The 18,340-nt window shown below is 46.9% G+C and overlaps 11 protein-coding genes across 11 annotated transcripts in view; 2 read left to right on the top strand and 9 right to left on the bottom strand.

Annotated features, from left to right (window-relative positions):
• Positions 1-104: 104 nt before the first annotated feature.
• Positions 105-659, bottom strand: PHALS_03833 (uncharacterized protein; the record flags this gene model as incomplete). Its single annotated transcript, XM_024718123.1, has 1 exon — positions 105-659. One exon carries the CDS (start codon positions 657-659, stop codon positions 105-107), a length of 555 nt encoding a protein of 184 aa, XP_024583553.1.
• Positions 660-1,023: 364 nt separating this feature from the next.
• On the bottom strand, positions 1,024-1,632 carry PHALS_03832 (uncharacterized protein; the record flags this gene model as incomplete). Its single annotated transcript, XM_024718122.1, has 1 exon — positions 1,024-1,632. One exon carries the CDS (start codon positions 1,630-1,632, stop codon positions 1,024-1,026), a length of 609 nt encoding a protein of 202 aa, XP_024583552.1.
• A 1,074-nt stretch (positions 1,633-2,706) lies between these two features.
• On the bottom strand, positions 2,707-3,756 carry PHALS_03831 (copia partial; the record flags this gene model as incomplete). The annotated part of the gene is made up of 2 exons (XM_024718121.1): positions 2,707-2,962; positions 3,566-3,756. The coding sequence occupies 2 exons, from the start codon at positions 3,754-3,756 to the stop codon at positions 2,707-2,709; spliced, it is 447 nt and encodes a 148-aa protein (XP_024583551.1).
• Positions 3,757-4,573: 817 nt separating this feature from the next.
• Positions 4,574-5,305, bottom strand: PHALS_03830 (retrotransposon unclassified; the record flags this gene model as incomplete). The annotated part of the gene is made up of 1 exon (XM_024718120.1): positions 4,574-5,305. One exon carries the CDS (start codon positions 5,303-5,305, stop codon positions 4,574-4,576), a length of 732 nt encoding a protein of 243 aa, XP_024583550.1.
• Positions 5,306-5,941: 636 nt separating this feature from the next.
• On the bottom strand, positions 5,942-6,445 carry PHALS_03829 (Zinc finger, CCHC-type; the record flags this gene model as incomplete). Its single annotated transcript, XM_024718119.1, has 1 exon — positions 5,942-6,445. The coding sequence occupies one exon, from the start codon at positions 6,443-6,445 to the stop codon at positions 5,942-5,944; it is 504 nt and encodes a 167-aa protein (XP_024583549.1).
• Positions 6,446-7,982: 1,537 nt separating this feature from the next.
• On the bottom strand, positions 7,983-8,648 carry PHALS_03828 (Predicted coiled-coil protein; the record flags this gene model as incomplete). Its single annotated transcript, XM_024718118.1, has 1 exon — positions 7,983-8,648. The coding sequence occupies one exon, from the start codon at positions 8,646-8,648 to the stop codon at positions 7,983-7,985; it is 666 nt and encodes a 221-aa protein (XP_024583548.1).
• Positions 8,649-8,930: 282 nt separating this feature from the next.
• On the bottom strand, positions 8,931-12,197 carry PHALS_03827 (dead deah box rna; the record flags this gene model as incomplete). The annotated part of the gene is made up of 2 exons (XM_024718117.1): positions 8,931-11,684; positions 11,793-12,197. 2 exons carry the CDS (start codon positions 12,195-12,197, stop codon positions 8,931-8,933), a joined length of 3,159 nt encoding a protein of 1,052 aa, XP_024583547.1.
• Positions 12,198-12,368: 171 nt separating this feature from the next.
• PHALS_03826 (ribosephosphate pyrophosphokinase) lies at positions 12,369-14,829 on the top strand (the record flags this gene model as incomplete). Its single annotated transcript, XM_024718116.1, has 9 exons — positions 12,369-12,371; positions 12,424-12,830; positions 12,888-13,020; positions 13,079-13,177; positions 13,241-13,594; positions 13,658-13,828; positions 13,968-14,083; positions 14,138-14,318; positions 14,383-14,829. The coding sequence occupies 9 exons, from the start codon at positions 12,369-12,371 to the stop codon at positions 14,827-14,829; spliced, it is 1,911 nt and encodes a 636-aa protein (XP_024583546.1).
• A 230-nt stretch (positions 14,830-15,059) lies between these two features.
• Positions 15,060-16,799, bottom strand: PHALS_03825 (camk camkl ampk protein kinase; the record flags this gene model as incomplete). Its single annotated transcript, XM_024718115.1, has 6 exons — positions 15,060-16,051; positions 16,121-16,218; positions 16,290-16,354; positions 16,428-16,605; positions 16,659-16,704; positions 16,784-16,799. The coding sequence occupies 6 exons, from the start codon at positions 16,797-16,799 to the stop codon at positions 15,060-15,062; spliced, it is 1,395 nt and encodes a 464-aa protein (XP_024583545.1).
• Positions 16,800-16,888: 89 nt separating this feature from the next.
• On the top strand, positions 16,889-18,103 carry PHALS_03824 (Cobalamin synthesis protein; the record flags this gene model as incomplete). Its single annotated transcript, XM_024718114.1, has 1 exon — positions 16,889-18,103. The coding sequence occupies one exon, from the start codon at positions 16,889-16,891 to the stop codon at positions 18,101-18,103; it is 1,215 nt and encodes a 404-aa protein (XP_024583544.1).
• Positions 18,104-18,189: 86 nt separating this feature from the next.
• Positions 18,190-18,340, bottom strand: part of PHALS_03823 (uncharacterized protein) — a gene marked incomplete at both ends in the record, with an annotated part of 1,072 nt that continues 921 nt past the window's right edge. The window contains one exon of the mRNA XM_024718111.1: positions 18,190-18,273. Coding sequence (XP_024583543.1) covers positions 18,190-18,273 — 84 coding nt within the window. The remainder of the gene's footprint in view (positions 18,274-18,340) is intronic.

Here is an 18,340-nt window from a genome sequence, read left to right as displayed (position 1 = left end):
GATGCGCACCCACTCGGTGTTTTACGTGGGCTTGCTCAAGCCGTACCGGGATCCGGCGCAAGTGAGCGCGGAAGCGTTGGCGCCGGAGCGGATCCCACGGGCCATCAGCCACCCAGAAGCTGAACCAGCGACTGGTTCTGAGCACGGAGTGCAACAGCCTCCACTTCTAATGGCGCCAAGCGCTCCACCGTCGCATTCATCGACACATTCGCCTGCTCCACGGCTAGAAGTTGCTCCGACAGAGCGCAGTAGTCCTCAAGGTGAGGCAGCCGGCGCACGACGTTCTTTAAATCGTCAAGAGCGTCCGCACAGCGATATGCAACTTCAGCATGACGCTCAGCGGAGCTCCAATCACAAAGGACCTCGTCCTCAAGGGCTCGAAGAGTATCACGAATCACCGGTCGACCGCCGCCTGCCACCGATTCTTCTCGATGAGAACGGTGACGTCCACTTTCACGTGGAATGTCTAGTGAGACGACGTCGTCACCAGGGTCAAACCCAATATCTGGTGAAGTGGTGGAGATATCCCGACTCCGAAAACTCGTGGGAGTTTGAGACGCCACTTCAGCAAGATTGCTCAGACGCCGTGGACGCTTTTTATCAGAAAGACCAGGACACCCCGCGCTTCCCGGTAATAGCCAGGAAAGTAGTAGGGCCATGAGTTGAGCTCAAGTAGTGGCTTTGAGCTCCCGCGGCCGCTGACACAAAGCTCTCGGGAGCGTTAGGGGTTGACCCATACGTCGCAGGGCGACAACTCAAAGGAAGTCGACAGCGTTTCTTGTGTTTGGCAAACGCAAATCGGAGGTGTCGCTCCACAAGCCCGTCCACTTCCTTGTGGCTCAACTGTACGTTATACAGTAAGGAAAGTTTCCGGTGCCGTTGCACCCATCAACCAAAGAGCGCTTTGTCAAATGTAGCGCTTTCGCCAGGGGCGAGCACTACGGGTATTGTCCGCATTGCGGGTACACGAGAGCCACCTCGTTGAGCACGCAGACGAGTGCGAAGAGCTTCCAACGAAAATTCTTATGGAACCAAGAAACGAGCTCGAAGAGATTTCTGTTCGGCAAGCTCATCTTCCGTAAGAGCCGGGGGGCCGACGATGTGGAGGCGTAACAGTCGAGTTACCGTGTCCTTCGCTTCCACAGCGGGATCCACCGGGTGGAAGTCATATACCACACGAGGGTCAATGACCGACCGTGGAAAATCGTGCATCAGAGCCGCCTTACGGGCAGCTTTCAGCTGCCGCTTCTGTGCCCCGTCGAGATCATTGGTGATTACACCACGTCCCTCAGATGACGAGAAGTCAGGAAACGGACATGGGGTCCGAAAGGCGCGAGCAGGGCTCGTCTCACGCCGCTGGCGCGGCTCGCCTTCCTCGTCATCCCACACGGGAAAAAAAGTGTCAGACTTGTAATCGACCACCTCCACATCCTCGAAAAAGTCACTTGTCACTGATAGCGTGCGCGGAGCGCGACGCTCGGGCTCATCGAGCGTAGGATTTACATCCCTCGATGCCGCGGACGCACTGCCCGACATTGCACCGCGTGCGGGAGACGAAGTTGGGCCCTGCCCGTGTACGCTGTCAGAACCGGCGAGACTTGGTAACTTCAGTGTCGTTAACACAGAGATCATTAAGCACGAAAGTCGTTTTGTTCCAACGAACAAAGTTGCAGTGTCTAGCGAACACGCAAGCCTCGTTGAGGCAATAATCGATTGGAACTGTAAATGTTCGCAATCTTATGGGGGGAGAGTGTAACGGGGTTACACGTACCCTGGTAACAGGGGTGTGTGCTACACGAGATGTGCATGGTGTGACAGCACCCAAATAAGAATACGGTACGTGGCTGGGTAGCCAGTAGTTATGCATGTATTTAAATTTTATTATATATATTTAGGAGAACTATACATTTAAAATTAGGCGGCTTTGCCGCAGATAAAAGAAATAAATACAATATACATTTTAAGCAAAGTTCATTAGCCTTGGGTCAAGGCTATTACTACTCTTGGAGGTGGCGGATTGTGATGCGCTACCCTCGTACTGGTTCTTGTGAAGAACTTAAGGTCGGTAGCCTAAATTAAGCTTCCTCTAAGCGCAAAGCTACGGCAGCCCCGCTGTATAGAGTACTGTTCATATTTCAAGGTTAGATATAGGGAATATAAAAATTACTCTTTAACTTTTGATAAAAAAATACTACAATTTCAAACTGCAATAAAAGCAATAATCCATTTTTGTGTAAGATACATGCGAGAGGGCATTGCCTGTAATGTACTCGTAATAAACCACCCTGTAGTGCACTTCACACAATAGATACAAAGTGATCCCATTATATTGCTAAACCTTATCGTTGAAAAAAAAGAAGGCACCTGTGCTGTAAATGGAAACCTGCAATTCAAGATATTATAAGGTCCTGGGTTCGCTGTGCTACCACTAAGCCTATTTAAAATATTCTATTAAATATTCTACTGGATTCTTTACTGGATTAATTTACTTTTTATGCGCTTGTGAATAGCCTCTTTGCTAAATACTTAACGGGATACTTGGCTCATCCACGAAAACGCAACTTGTGTAATCAGCCTGTCCACACCGGTAATGGTGATATGTACCTGTTGGCGGCTGCTCGTCAAAACGCTTCCTTGGCACCACCAGTCTGCACGGCGAGGCGCATCTTTAACAATATTCCCACTCGACTCGGGAGTACTAGGTGCTTAAATGCCGAGCTTACTTCGAAGACTACAAAACTGACTTGCAGGAGCAGCCTTGGTCATTATATCCGCCAGCATGTCCGACGTCGAAATGTACTCGAGAGCAACTTGGCCGTCTTCAACCTTCTCACGTTCAAAACGGTTACGATTGTCGATATGCTTTGTGCGCATGTGAAACTCGGAGTTCTTCGCAAGCGCAATAAAGCCTTGATTGTCCTCAAGAATTTTGACTGCATCGCTTGTCACCACTTCATTAAGGCTGCAAAGAAACGTCGTGAGCCAAATTGTTTCTTGCTTTCCTTTTTAAAGCGCGATGTAGTCGGTATGAGTCGACGACAAAGCTGCCGTGCGCTGTTTCTTGCTTCACCAGCTGATAACGGCACCGCTCATCATGAATGCGTATCCACTTGTGCTTCGTCTTGCTTCGATATCGCCAGCCCAGTCCGCACCAGAATAGCCTTGAAGCCTTTGTTTGCAGCTTGCTTTAGATTTAATGTCTATTCTTCGTGCCTTTAATGTACCGGAAATCTCGCTTAAGCGCTTGTCAATGCGCTGGACATGGATAGGTGCAAATTGACTCAGCGCTCCAACTGCCGCTGCCAGATCTGAACGTGTGCCTACCATGTGATACATGAAGCACCCAGTGGCATTGCGATACGGCACGCCAGCCATAGTCTTGTCATGTTTGCATCAACCTTATCACATAGACTTGGTCAGCTTGAGGCCGGGATCTTGTGGCGTCTGGACTGGTTTGCAATGTGCTATTTTGAACTTCTCCATAATGTCGTTTGCGAAGTTAGTCTGCAACATCAGAATTGTCCTCGCCACCGTGTCTTGGTTAATCTTCATGCCAAGAACATACTTGAGCTGACCCATATCGGTCATCTCGAATCGCTCGCTAAGCGCTTCTTTTGTTTCTTGAAGCATCTTGATGCTGCTACTTGCGAGGATCAAGTCGTCAACGTAAAGCGCAACAAAAGCCATCCATTGAGCCGTGCGCTCTGTGTACTCAAAAAGATCCAATTCCCACTTCTTGAATTCCAGTTGTAGCATAAGATTATCATCGACTTGTTCCACATTCTTGGCGACTGTTTGAGCCCGTTCAACGACCTTTTCAACTTGCTCACATGATCGAGATGGCTTTTGTCGACATAACCATCGGGTTGTACCATGAAGATGTCTTCTTCAAGAAGTCCATTTAGAAAAGCCGTTTTTACATTCATCTGATGATCCGTGAGACCATACCTGGCGCTGAGGTTAAGCAATACTCTTATTAAGGTTAACTTTGCAACTGGATCAAAAGTTTTCTCATTATCGTTGTCGTACTTTTGTGCAAATCCCTTGGCCACCAGACGAGCTTAGTGGCGTTCGACCTCTCCATCCTGATTTTCCTTGACTTTAAAAACCCACCTGTTCCCAATCGCTTTGCGTACTTTTGGAAGCGGTACTAGATCCCACGTATTGTTCTTGTTAGTGACTCCATTTCCGAGTCACAAGCCTTGGCCCATTCATCAGCGTCGCTGAATTCTATTGCCGACTTGAAGGCGGTTGGCACTTCTCCCACTAAATCCACGACGTAAGCAGCTTCGAAGTCTTCGGCCGAAGCTCACAATTCGTCCATTCCTTGCTGCATGTTGTACTGGTTCGAGCGCTTGACATCGGGAAGCTCCACCGACTCCTCATGCGACTGCGTTCGCTGATGATATTTAATTCCATACCTAACAAGGCCTTTAAGTCCAGTGCGCTGAACGAAGCACTACGCACTAGGAGTCTCTGTAGTGTCTTCAAGGGAATGCGTACGAGAATGTCGTTTGGTGCCTAAACTATCCTTGTCTTTATCCATTTCAGTATTTTCGTCTTCATCTTCTTCTTATATATCTTTATCTGTATCTCCATTGTCTTCATAGGCATCTTGATCACAACAATAATCACGGCTTCCACTATCGAAGACGTCTTCCGTTAATTGCGCATCACGACTAACAAGTTCGCGACCGCCTTCAATTTCTTCAAAGTGATACGCTTTCTTGTGCTCCGTGTAGCCCAAAAGGCAACAGCGAACGGAGCGAGCGTCAAACTTAGACCTTTTCTCTTTCGAAACTTGAACAAATGCATGACAGCTAAAGACCTTCAAATTCTTCAGAACCGGTTTCTTTCCTTTCCAGACTTGGTATGGAGACATGTCGGTATTGACTGCGAGTGTCGGACAGCGATTTCGAAGAATTGTAGCAGTTGTGACAGCTTCACCCCAGTGTGACTTCAACAGGCTAGCGTGTTCCATCATGCATCGAGCACACTCCACAAGTGTACGATTCATACACTCGACCACAGTATTGACTTGAGACATATACGGGGGAGTAAACTTCTCTACTAAGACGAGATCGGCACAATACTTAGCCAGTGCTCCAGAAATGTACTCACCACCATTGTCACACCGAAATGTTTTCACGCGCTTGTTGGTCTGATTTTCGGCTAGCGCGACAAAGTTAGCAAACTTATCAGCCACCTCAGACTTGATCCTTGGCAAGTACACGACACAGTTGTGCGACTTTTCGAAAACAAATGTAATAAAATAGCGTTTCCCACCAAATGTTGGTGTCTGCATCGGACCACACACGTCGCAACTTATAGCACTTGCTTGGCACGACTTGGTGAGGACTTCATGAAACTCACACGAGTCTGCTTGCCAAGCGCGCACCCATCACAAAGCTTCCACTGGCTTAATGATGCTAAGCTGATACCAGTACCATAGCCCTTGGTGGCAATGGTAGATAAACCACCATGGCCAATGTGGCCCAGTCTCAGGTGCCAGAGGTACGACGTAGTGTCCCCATTGCATCTTGACGGGTTTGTCATGTTGACCTCGTCCACAAACATAGGTTTCATGAACAGCTTAAACAGTCCCTTGACTTCACGAGCTCCAAGTTTTCAGCGAAGGCCTTTCGCTTCCGCAAAACATCCGTCCCGCTCAAACATAACTGGACCAACATCCTTGGTAAAATGTCCGACTGAGAACAACTTGCGAGAAAGCTTTGGGATATGCCATACATAAGTTAACAAACCATTTTTCATTCCACGTGGTGTCAGCATCGACATCACAATATCGCCCGTTTCAGTTGCTTACATCACGCCATCGTCCGTAAGCTGCACGTTGACTGGTGCAATTTTCTTGCAATTTTCTATGTACTCTTCGAGTATGTCAGGTGCTGTGTCGCACCAGGGTCGACCAGCCTCACGCAACTCACTTGGCCGTAACCGTGATGACGCCAACCGAGAAAAGATAATCGTCAGAATCGTCATCATTCTGTGCAACGTTTGCGCGCTGCGGTCGTTGTCGCTCGGCATTCTCGCGAGTCCGAGTTGGGCACTTGGCAATCCAATGCCCATGTTCACCGCAGTAGTTACAGGTGCTGTTACCCTTCACTGGTACTTGTCGTCCCTTGTGCCGTCTATTTTTCGTCGATACGAACGCTTGACCTTGGTTGTGCACGGCTCCATCGAATCTGCCACCTTGCTCTTTGCGCTTTAAGTCTTCGTGTAGCAGCCGAAACGTCACGAGCTTCCACCACAACGAGTCGGCTCTTGACTCCAATGCCCTGAAAAGAAACGCATACGACTCGCTGAGACTGGCAATAAGGACAATGACCAGGTCGTCCTCACTGGCCAGAGCGTCAACTGCGTCGAGCTGCCTCGCCCGCGTCTTGATCTTGATGATGTACTCCAGCACATCTTCTCCTTCTTCCATCTGGGCAATGAAGCGACGACGAAGACAGAGCTTGTCCGCAAGGCTCTTCTTTTCGGGATATCCTTCCAGCCGTGATCAAGCATCATGCGCACTACTAGCAGAACAAACCAACGGTAGCTGAGAATGTCCCATCGCAAGGCAGATGATCGCCATCGCCTTGCAAGACCCGACCTTGTATGTGGAGTGGTCCAACGACGTAACGCACTGCTCCAGCTTGATCACTCCGCATACGACCTCACAAAGGTCTTGCTCCTCGAGCACCATCTGCATCTTAGTTTGATGGCTCAAACTTCCACGCTTGGAAGTTTAAGCCATCAAACTTGTTGATACGGGCAGTGGTGGCGGAGCAGCGTCCATGACTAAGGTGTGGTCAGCGTCGGGGGCAGAGAAGACAAGCCTTGGGGTCATTAACTAATAAAAGGGAAGGCACTTGTGCTGTAGATACCAAACTGCAAAGTAGATATATTGATGGTCCTGAGTTCGCTGTGCTACCTCTAAGCCTATCTAGATCATTCTACCAAATATTCTGCTGATTCTTTACTGGATTAATGTACTTTTTATGTGTTTGTGGGTAGCTACTTCGCTGGACACTTCACTGGATACTTGGCTAACCCACAAAACCGCAACTTGGACAATCAGCCTGTCCACACCGGTGATATTGATATGTATCTGTTGGAGGCTGTTCGTCGAAACCTTCCTTGGCACCACTTGTCTGCACGACGAGGTGCATCTTTAGCAACAATCGTGCCATAGTTTAGTGGTAAAGCGCTCAGCTCACAAAAGAATGGTCGGCGGTTCGATTTCACCTGAGGCCTTTAGTAGCTGTTCATACTCACACGATATAGAACTGCGAATGCGACCGGTGTACTAGCTATTCACCAGTATTATGAGTACCTAGCGTCGGAGCCTCCTCTGTAATGGATTTGAAACCGGATGGTTTGTACAATCCATAAATCACAGCGGCTCCAGGCATTTAAAGGATAAGTGTCCACAACCATTTACTTAGCATGAAGTTGCGCAAAACAAGCTTAAAACACAATATATATTGAATTATAGATAAACGTAAGCTTCAGTAAATTTCATATTAACTAAATCGTGCATCTTCTCTTCTTATGACCACTAGCTCCACACACTTGGATCAATGAGAAATGCGCTTTGTTTCATTTTTTATAGATGCATAGTGGCAGCTTGACTTTCTCAAATTTGTTGGGTTATTTTGTTTAAAACATTAACCAAATTGATTTATAACACTGAAATTTCCCGAAGATTTCGTTATATGTATTACCTTTATTAAAATTTGAAATTTGAGTTATTTTTATTAGAGTTACAAAATGGAGTATTTTTTCAGATTGCTTCAAACACGAAGACATGATTGTGACCCATTTATCGAGTATTACTTTTATTAAAGTGGAGTGATTTCTCATAAATGTAAGTTTGCATTTATACAATTTTGTATTTTGCGCGAAGTTGATAGGCTCGTGCAATCTCAAAAGTACGACATATACTCAAATTGTTTACATGATCGTGACCCATTTATCTACTTAAACAATCCAGACACTGCATTGTATGTAGTAGCCCAAACCTTTGCAATCGATGATGTGGCTCCTTCGGCTACTTTGTCGTCAATGTCAACACCAACATGCATGTCAAGATTTTGCTGTTCTCGCCTGTGCGCGCGCAAAGGCTTGAGCTTCATAATCTCTTTCTCCTTGTATCGTTTGTCTTCAGTCACAAGCACTTCCAGCCTTGTACCAATCTCGTTCTCTATTATTTTCGTAATTGCCATCAAGCAATTTTCTAGCCATACTACCTGCGACTCTAAATACTCGAAACGCGCCTCCAACTCACGCTCTTCTTGCAGCTGCAACTCTTTCTGTTTGGCCTCCTTTAAGCGTGCGGTGGCGGCTGAGCGCGAGTACTCGAGCGAAGCGACTCCCAGGGCCACTGAAAATATTAGCAGTTCACCTATTAGGTCTGCACCATGCTCTACGGCTTGATCCGCCGGCAGTGGCTTGATAGTGTAGTTCGAGATGCCTCGAAAACCCATGTGTAGCTTCATACTCATTCGGTGCTGCTGCTGGCCCAAATGCTCGCACGTGGCATTCAGCAATGGATGGGCCTTAGATCGCGACTTGACAACTCGCGCCAGTGGTTTTGTTAACGTGCGAGCTACCAAGCCGCCTAACTTAATCATAGGCAACATGATGTCGACGATCAACCTGATTTGTCGATACAATTGAGTTAAGACTAATTATGCAAGGTCAAGTAAAGCCCTAATTTAGTTACTCACTAAACTAAAATGTAGAAATATTTTCTTAATTAGGCTTGAGCAAGACGATCGAGTTTACATCGCAATATCAGTGATAACTCCGGCTTGCCCCACATTCGCAAGAGCAATTACAAGTCCATCCTCTTTCGTTCTTGTTTCACGTCCATTGCTCGTGGCTACACCGAGTTTTAGTGTAGGCTTAGTTACTCAAGAATTTTAAACTTCAGAGTCAATGAGGATCCATTTGATTCGGCGAAAACATTTGCGCACAATTTCCTCTAGTTCACCAAAGCGTCCACTGTACATGAGCAAGTTGTGCATCAAACGAAGTCGGTCCCCTACGTGCCGCAAACGCTTTTTGATCTGGTTTAGCTGCGACGTACCAAGACCCTGAGGAATCAAATTTTCCACAACAGTACGAAACACGTAGCCATCGAGTGGATCGGATAACGCCACTCGCAGTCGCAGGTCTTTTGGCGCGTTCTCGCCCAATTCATTGAGCTTGGCTTCATACGATTTAAGCAACGACGAGACTATCTCCCAGACCTCTTCTTGTCCAGGAAGAGGAGCAAGTTCTGATCCGTGAGCGTACTCGGGGTGAAACTTCTCGCGGCCAACGACTCGTAACAGCATGTTAAATAGAGCAAGCTGGAGCGCGATTTTGTCACCAGGTTTGTGATGAAACTCTTTTAGTATCGCCTCTAAAATCCAAAAAATGCCTAATGCCTCCGATGGATCATCACGGCACTCCCACACCAGCTCGGCAACGGACACATCGACTGCAAGTTTGTACCCAGGCTTTGTCAAACCAAAGTGCGCCATCCATTTAACGGATCTGGTCAAGTACGATTCTTGTATCTGGGGTGAAGGCGTTGTCGCATCCGTAAGCATGAATTCATGAAGTGGATGCGCTACAATGCGCTGCACAATGTTGTCAGTCACATGATTTGAAAGCAATTTTTGCAACGCAATGGTTGGGTAAAGTGAATTGCGGCCCGTGACATCCGGAAGCAGGCCGCGCATTAGAAATTGAATACGAGACCACGACAAACCCGCAAATAAAATGTTGCCTTGTCGGTCAAGACCACGTCGACCAGCACGACCTGCCATCTGCTGCACCATAAGAGACGTCAACACATCTTCTGCTGTGTCTTCACAGAAGCAGCATGTTCGAAATGGCATATTAACACCATATGCGAGAGAGTCATCCGAGAACACAACCGCCAGACGACCTGCCTGGGCAAGCGTTTGAACGATACGCAGATATGCAGCCGGCAAGTTTTGATTGTATATGGCAATACCACGGCGCAATGACCGCACGAGGGCGTGTCCGTCGTCTGAATCCTCTGACAGCTCGTGACAGAGCTGCCACTTGATCTCTTTAAATTCTGTAGCCGTAAGACGAGACCCTGCAGGGGTCAACACGAAGTCAGGATGCGGTGCATAAATATCTGGAGGCGGTTTCTCCTCAAATGCTTGTGCCTCACGATCGTCTTCTTCTTTACCCTTTGCCTTTACCTTGACCTCTCGTTTCTTCATACTAGCCTGATTTTTCTCCCACTTGGCATACTCGAGATGAACTTTTTCACGAAAATTTGGATACTTCGTGATCTCTGCTGCTTCAATTGATGCAAGAAGCTGATTAAAAAGTTGACGGCACCGAACTGAGTCGAGCTGGAAAACAATAGCAGGAACAAGAGTTTTGGTGCAAAGCTGATTCACAAGAGCATAGACATCGACCAAACTGGTAGGGTTTGTATCCCTAGGGTCGCGCAGATCCACGGTGATATCTTGTAGACTTGCTGGTGGAGCAAAGAAGTCAAGGAGTAACTGAGTCGCCTTTGGCTCCTTGGATGCGAGACTTTCCAATCTTTGCTTAATTTTGTCCTCGAACTTCTTCGACTCCATAAGCGTGATACGATGAGTGCGTTTCCCAAGGTCTACAATGTACTCCTCGTCGCTGTCCTCATCCTTCTTTACCTTTTTGTCCTTTTTGATTTTTTTCTCGCTCTTCACCTTTTTGTCCTTTTCGTTTAAAATGACAGTATCATTAACTTTGGTCTCGTCCTCCAACTTGAAGAAGTTGTGCGGATCGACATCCTCGATCAATTCGCGGGGGTAAAATTTTTCCATAGCTTTCCACAGAGCAAATGCATCACGAGGAGTGAATGCGAGATCACCCGCATCGAAACCGACCGTCGTCAGGTAGTCGATAGTCACACCAGCACATGGATGGAGGTACACCATCTCTTGCTTCTTCGATTTATCCACGTCCTGATGTTTTTCCTCATGCCATATAATTCGCTGTAGATTAATAAATCGACCCTTGTACTCAAGCAAATATACTTCACGCGAAAGGTGTGACTCCCACCATATCTTCAATTTTGTAGCATTTCCAATTGTAGCAGAAAGCGCCAGAAACGGGCACGTCACGGCTTTGACTATACGTTCCAACGCGTCTCCCTCAGGTCCATTTAAATCGTGAACTTCATCGTAGACTGCGTATTGAAAGTCGTAACCAATTTTAACGAGTGTCGACTCGACAGCACGTGGAGTACCAACAGCGATCCGAAATCCAGGCGGCAAAAATACTGTGCCTTCCGTAATGAGAGCAACCGACCCCTTGACCATAGCTTGGAATAGGGCAGCCACTTGCCAAGCGAGAGGATCGGTCGGAACGACAAAAAGCACTTTTCCACCTACCACAGACACGTACGATGACAGCACTGTCTTTCCAGAGCTTGTGGGGGCACAAACAATAACCGAGTGATTTTGGTCAATATGAGTCAGCACGGTGCGCTGCCAATCGTCGAGAATAAACTTATTCATATGGTGCATATTAAGAGGTGGCAAACGGTCCGACATCTCAGTAAGCTGCCATTCAATCAGGTCCTTTTCGGCTAGATAATCGTTGAGTATCTTGACGTACTTACGGTACTTTTTGTGTACAGCATTGAGCTTCACAAGAAGCTTAGCATCTTCTTCTTCGTCCACTTTCTTCTGTTTTTCGTTCTTCTTGCGGCCTTCGGGTGAGCGCTCAAAAAAATTTGAGCGCTGAATTTCCCATAGTGTATCTACTGCGTCTGTATACTCCTTTTTCTTGCAACAATCTCGCAAGATCTCATAAAGCTGCTTGAGGCGACCAGTCGGGGTCGCCATTTTCATGTCCAATAGATTATTAGACTTCTTGACGTTTGCAAGCTTCTCCTCGTCCACTTTGCTCTGCTTTTGAGCTTTATCTTTAGCTAGTTGCATGCGAATCAGATCCGCTTTTTTCAGCTTCCCACTTATTGCATTCTTCTTTTCCTTTACTGCACCACCCTTATTCTGAAGGGCCTGCGTTTCCTCCTCCTGCTCCTCTGGCCACAAGTTGCGCGGATTAAACGGATTTGTCGGAGCCAAATCGCGCAAAATTACGGGCATGCGGTCTGGCCAGACCTTTTGCCAGTTGACGTCGTACAAGTTCGTCTTCTTATCCCCCATCGTGACGAAGCGATTGAACAGAGTGATCAGTTTGTGTCGCACCAACCGTTCACACTACAAAGACATTGCCAACACACGTCGCAGATATCTTCACGTACACTACATCAAAAAGATTAAACCATTGCAGTACAAAAACGGTATTCGTATAACACTCGTTCGCTTCCCATCACCATGGTGCCGCTTGATTCATTCAAGTTGTATATAAAATGCTAATTCAATCATGTAGAATCGTATTCGAATGCTGAGCAGCATTTCGACCTCGCACTACGTAATGAAACTGGTGGCGGCTGGATCCTTAGGCATGCTTGGCGGTGGTCTAACCTCGCGGACGGAGTTGTCGTCAGCTTTGGCTGAGGCTGGCACAGAAGCGACTAAAACTGAGTGGTACCCGAATACTACGACAAAACATTGGCACTTTTACAAGGGAAAGATGAACCCAAACGCTGCTGAATCAGTAAAGCTTTTCAAGGTGGCCGAGACGCCCATTGCTGACGAAATCGCTAGATATTTGGGCGTTGAGCTTAATGACATGGAAGTGAAGAAATTCAACGATGGGGAAACCAGTGTGATTGTTAATGAGAATGTGCGCGGAAACCGCGTCTATATTGTTAGCTCTACTACCACGGTGGATCGGTATGTCTATACGGTACACTTTATGGGATTATACAAGGCATTGCTAACTTTTTACAGATTGATGGAGCTACTGCTAGCAATTTCAGCCATGCGTCGTGCTTCAGCCAAAAGTATCACTGCTGTGATTCCATTCTATGGCTACGCTCGCATGGATTTGATGCATAAAGGCCGTGAACCGATCGCTGCTGCGGTACGCGCCGTAGACAGAAAATTTGCGACTGAGTATTAAATTCACACTCAAATTTTAGGATATTGCGCGCATGCTTGAAACCATGGGCGTGGACCACGTCGTCTCGGTGGACCTTCACAGCGCTCAAATCGAGGGATTCTTTAAGCCCCAAATCCCGGTACGCTTGCACATTGCACATTGAATTCGATAACAAAAATATGCTGACTGCATCAAACCACAGGTCGATAATCTTCAAGCTTTTCCTGTTGGTGCCGTTTACTTTTCGGAGCAGAGTCTGGGTGACCCAATCGTCGTGGCGCCACACTCAGCTGCAGTGAATCGTGCAGCCATGTTCCGAGACACCCTGTCGCGGACGGTTGACGAGTTTGTACCGCTGGCATTTGTGATTCGCAAACACCAACTCGACGAAGATCAGCCTGGAGAGCTCGTTGGCGATGTGAATGGCAAGGATTGCATCATCGTAGACAACCTCGTAGATACTGGCTCGACGCTGGTGAAGACTGCCAAGGTACTGAAGGCAAATGGTGCCAAAACTGTCTCGGCCTTCGCTGTACACGCGCGTTACTCGGCTCATGTAAATATTTTTCCATGTATTCACCTGGGGTTTCTTGATGTAATATCGTGGTGTTCTGTGCAGGCGATGGAAACACTGCAGAATTGTTCTGAGTTAGACAAACTAGTGACAACAAACACAATTCCTGTGCCCGTAAAATCGAAAGGAGTTGCGCCCAAAATCGTGACACTATCAGTGGCACCTTTCATCGCCGAGGTCATTTCATGCATCCATATGAAAAGCTCCATCATCCAGGTATCGACGACGAAGTAGGTTTAGAAAAGACCCGCACATTAAGTAGTTTTATCCAATCAACGGCATTTTCTGTCTGCAAAATTATCAAATGCCAACAAGCTGAATTGTCATCATGATGGCTGAGGACAAAAAACTACAGGAGGAGGAACTAGAATTCATCAGTGTTGAGACGGACGCCTTGGCGACTAGCTCTTCCGAGCGTATATCAGATGTAAAAAAAAACGTTAGCCCTGAAAAAAGCGATAAAACGGCGTTGTACGTGACATTTAATTCTACCTGTATTAATCTAAATTGACGTCTTGAATATAGAATCGTCTCTATACGGAAGACTGTCACGAGCGCCAAGCATCCATTGGCAGCCTTCTTCCACTTATTTTTTAAGGGACTCGCATTATTGCTGTATTTGTTTGGTAGTATTTTCATCAGCAACTTTGTCTTTATCTTCGTGGTCTGCATTCTTCTGTTGGCATTTGACTTTTGGACAGTTAAGGTACGACAGATTAAGAGATATGGTAAGGATCTGATTCTACTTGCGCTTGTTATCAAATGAGCAGAATGTAACGGGGCGGCTACTTGTGGGTCTACGCTGGTGGAACAAGATTAACGACGATGGAACAAGTGAGTGGGTGTTCGAGTCCCACGAAGACATGACAGATATCGATCCATTAGACTCTCGCGTCTTTTGGACGGGACTGTACGGTGCCCCGGGGTTGTGGGTTATGCTTCTCATTATTGCCGTGCTCAAGTTTAATGTTGAATGGGCACTGATCGTGGTGGTTGCCGTGGCGCTGAGCGGTGCCAACATTATCGGTTATACAAGATGCAAAAAGGACGCCAAGCAAAAGATGCAGTCGCTGATGTCCCAAAGTGCCTTGGGGGCCTTCAGTTCTTCCGCTGGCTCGTCAATTATGTCAACTATCGGTGGTCTGGCCCTCGGAGGAAGTCTTAACGCAATTGGTGTTGCAGCATCCAAGAAGCCAAGTGGTGAAATTGTCGATTAAGATGCATGTTAAAAATTTGATACAAATATGTTGACCCGAACGCCTAACTATAGAGCTATCATTTGATGATACAAGCCAAGCCAAACTTATGCAAGAATAGTCAATGACGTATCGTCAGTGTATTCACCACTCGAGCAACAAGAAACACAGAAAGAGAGGCCCTTAAAGCAATACCCTTATAAGCTACCATATCCTCGAAGCAGCGCAACGACGTTCTTGCTATCGCTATCTTAGCTGCTACCGGAGGGCGCGATCAATTCTTTCATCTGCTCGTTTAACTGCGTATAGAACTTGTGATACTCGAAAATATCGCCCTTTCCACGACGCACCTCAACCAGGTGGAGACTGTCTGCAAGCATAAAAATCTGAATGACCACTCCAACAGCTCCCTTGGGGGTTTGCAGTACTGCCTTTACTTTTGACGAATTCTCCACTGTAATTTCACAATGCAGATTCTCCAAATGCCCGGTCAGACGAGTCATGATGCTCGCTGCCGGAATGGTGGACGTAAACTGTGTCGATCGCTTCACTCGTTTCTCATCATTGCTCTGAAACATGCGATTTAGCGCCATGCCTCCGCACATATTGATCAGGTCAAACGCATTCATTACTTTCAACCCGCCGTCCAGTTTGTCCTTTTTGTCGCAGTTGATCTCATCTTGATGCTCTTGAATAGCAGCGTCCAAATCTGCTTGGCTCGGCTTAATCGTCATGTGGTCGACGGGATTTGGCACCGGAGCATCCGCCAATTCGTCACTAACTGTGCCAGGTCCTGCCACGGGAGTCACTTGATCATTATCATCGTAAGCGTTCGTGAACCACTCGTCTTGCAAAATTTCCTTGATCATTATACGCATCTCTGGTTCTGGGACGAGAATGCGATTCAAAAGCGCTTTGACTCGCGGAGTGAACCAACTTGGATACGAGAATTCGGCCTTCTGGATCTTGCGGAAAAGCGCCGACATCGTGGGCTCATCGAACGGTAGAAATCCAGCCAGCAACACATACAAAATAACTCCCATGGACCAGACATCAGCCGCACGTCCATCGTAACCTTTGTCAGCAAGGACTTCAGGGGCCACGTAATTAGGTGTGCCACACGTTGTGTGCAATAGCGAGGCACGCGAGCTCTCCGGACCGTCCGGACCGCCTCCTTCGTACAAAGCCGAGAGACCAAAGTCCGAAATTTTTAAATCACCATTTTCGTCTAGCAGCAAATTCTCTGAAATATGAAGAAGCATCCTTAACAAACAATCTCATTTGTCATGATAGAAAAACGTAATGGACGAACCTGGCTTCAGATCGCGATGGCACACGCCGCTTTCGTGGCAGTATTGAACTCCATCCACGAGTTGACGAAAGTAAAAGCGCGCCGTCTCTTCGCCAAATCTGTTATTGCAGCAGTAAAGGAAACAAGTGAGGCTTGCATCACCTAATAACAATTTGATATTCGAACATGCCTTCCTTCGCTAACGATCTTATCAAAGAGTTCGCCGCCCGTGATCAGCTCGAGAACGATGAAAATCTACAGCAGTTAATAATGTACCGGTCAGAGAGTAACTCATCGTACTCATCACTCTATGTTGATATCAGCTAACCTTTGTACGACTCGCTAGCACTTCTCTCAGCACCACAACATGCTTGTGTCGCACCATCTTCATGATCGAGATCTCTTTTTTGATCTGCGCACCCATATTTTGCTTTTGAATCTTCTCCTTGTCCAGTACCTTAATGGCCACGCGCTCATCTGTTTCCGTATTTACCGCGTATTTGACTCTACAAAAAGATGGATAAGACGTGATGACATCCCGATAAGTAGGTAATCTTACTTTCCGAAGGTTCCTTCGCCCAGCGTCTTGCCAATCTCGTATTTTCCTGTACAGCGAAAAAAGTGGCAACAACAGCAACTGCAATGAGATCTGGAGAACTATTGTTGATGCTACGGATGACTTACCAACTTTCTTCACCATTTTAGTCTGAAAAACAGCGGTTTACTCTCCCCTTCGGTGATCGGATCCGTAGACTTTTCCCTTTGACTTTTCAGCAGGATTTTCAGGCCATGATGTTGGCCACACGAATTCAGTCGTTTAAATTTTTTTTGGAAATTCCGATTATGAACTCAGAATCGCAAAAAGATGCAGTAGCTGTAGCTCCCTCAATGATTCCTGTGACGATCCTGTCTGGATTTTTAGGCGCTGGTAAAACAACGCTGCTTAAATACATCCTGTCGTCTTTCCATGGCAGACGCATAGCAGTGATTGAGAACGAATTTGGAGAGGAGATTGGTGTAGAGAGTCTCGTGGCCAAAGACGGCGCTGACGGGAACGTGATGGACGGGTTTTATGAGCTTAGCAATGGATGCATATGCTGCTCAGTACGTGACGATCTGGTGAATACTTTGGAAAAGCTGCTAAAGCGCCGTGATCGCTTTGATTATATTGTGGTAGAGACCACGGGCATGGCAGATCCCGGCAGAGTTGCTAGTATTTTTTGGGTAGACAGTGAACTGGAAAGTCGGATATTTCTGGACGGAATCGTCACACTTGTGGACTCCCCGCGTCTCGATTTTTATCTGAAGCACCCGGACACGCTGCGAGAGGCGGTGGCACAATTGGCTTACGCGGACCGGATATTGCTAAATAAGAGTGATCTTTTGTCGGATATGAAGCAGCGTGCTAGTATTCAGCGTCAGGTCAAGCAGATTAACGGAATGGCCAGCGTCAGCTGGACTGAAAGGTCCAGAGTCGACTTGGCTGACATTCTCAATATTAAAAGCTTCACGACCATCAGGGCCGAGCAAGTGGAGAAAGAGCTGCACGCGCTAATGCACAAAAGGAAGGAAATTTTTGACCAAGAGCAGTGCAATGGTGAGGATCATGACCATTCGATTCACACTGGTGGCATGCAGACTGTGTGTGTGAGGATTAAAGACGCGCCACTGGACCAGGACAAACTCGAGAGGTGGCTTGGGGAGTTGTTGTGGGAACAAGATGTAGGTAAAAGTGCTGAAAGTATGTTAGGCACTGATGTCGCGTTACGACAGAAGATTTTTCGTATGAAGGGTATTGTTTCAGTCGCGAATGAACGGAAAAAGTACATATTGCAGGCTGTTCAAGAGCTGTTCGAGGTGTATGCCTCTGAAGAATGCTGGAATGACGACGAATTTGTAAGCAACGAGAGTCGCGTCACGCAAATTGTTTTCATTGGTCTTCATCTGCATAAAGACCAGTTTGAAGAAGGTTTGCGAAGCTGTTTGACTGATAGCTGTGGGTAAATAGATACGAACCCTGTCGTCAACCAATCCACGCCACGTCTGTGTGGAGCCCTAACTTCATCTCGTCTTGAGTTAGAATTCAAACATCAAGGCGTTAATAGCTTGCTCGATGAATAAGGAACAACCGTATTAGAATTTGTTTGCAGTAAACTGGAAAGCGACAAAAACTGCTTGAGGCATGTTTTGGTGTGCATGAGTAATTTTAAACCATATTTTGTTAATACACAATACATATTG

This window comes from Plasmopara halstedii (genome assembly GCF_900000015.1).
Source record: "Plasmopara halstedii genome assembly, contig: Scaffold_2386, whole genome shotgun sequence".
NCBI lineage: Eukaryota > Oomycota > Peronosporomycetes > Peronosporales > Peronosporaceae > Plasmopara > Plasmopara halstedii.
The sequence above is the reverse complement of the archived record's forward strand: the minus strand, read 5'-3'. Positions and strand labels throughout refer to the sequence as shown.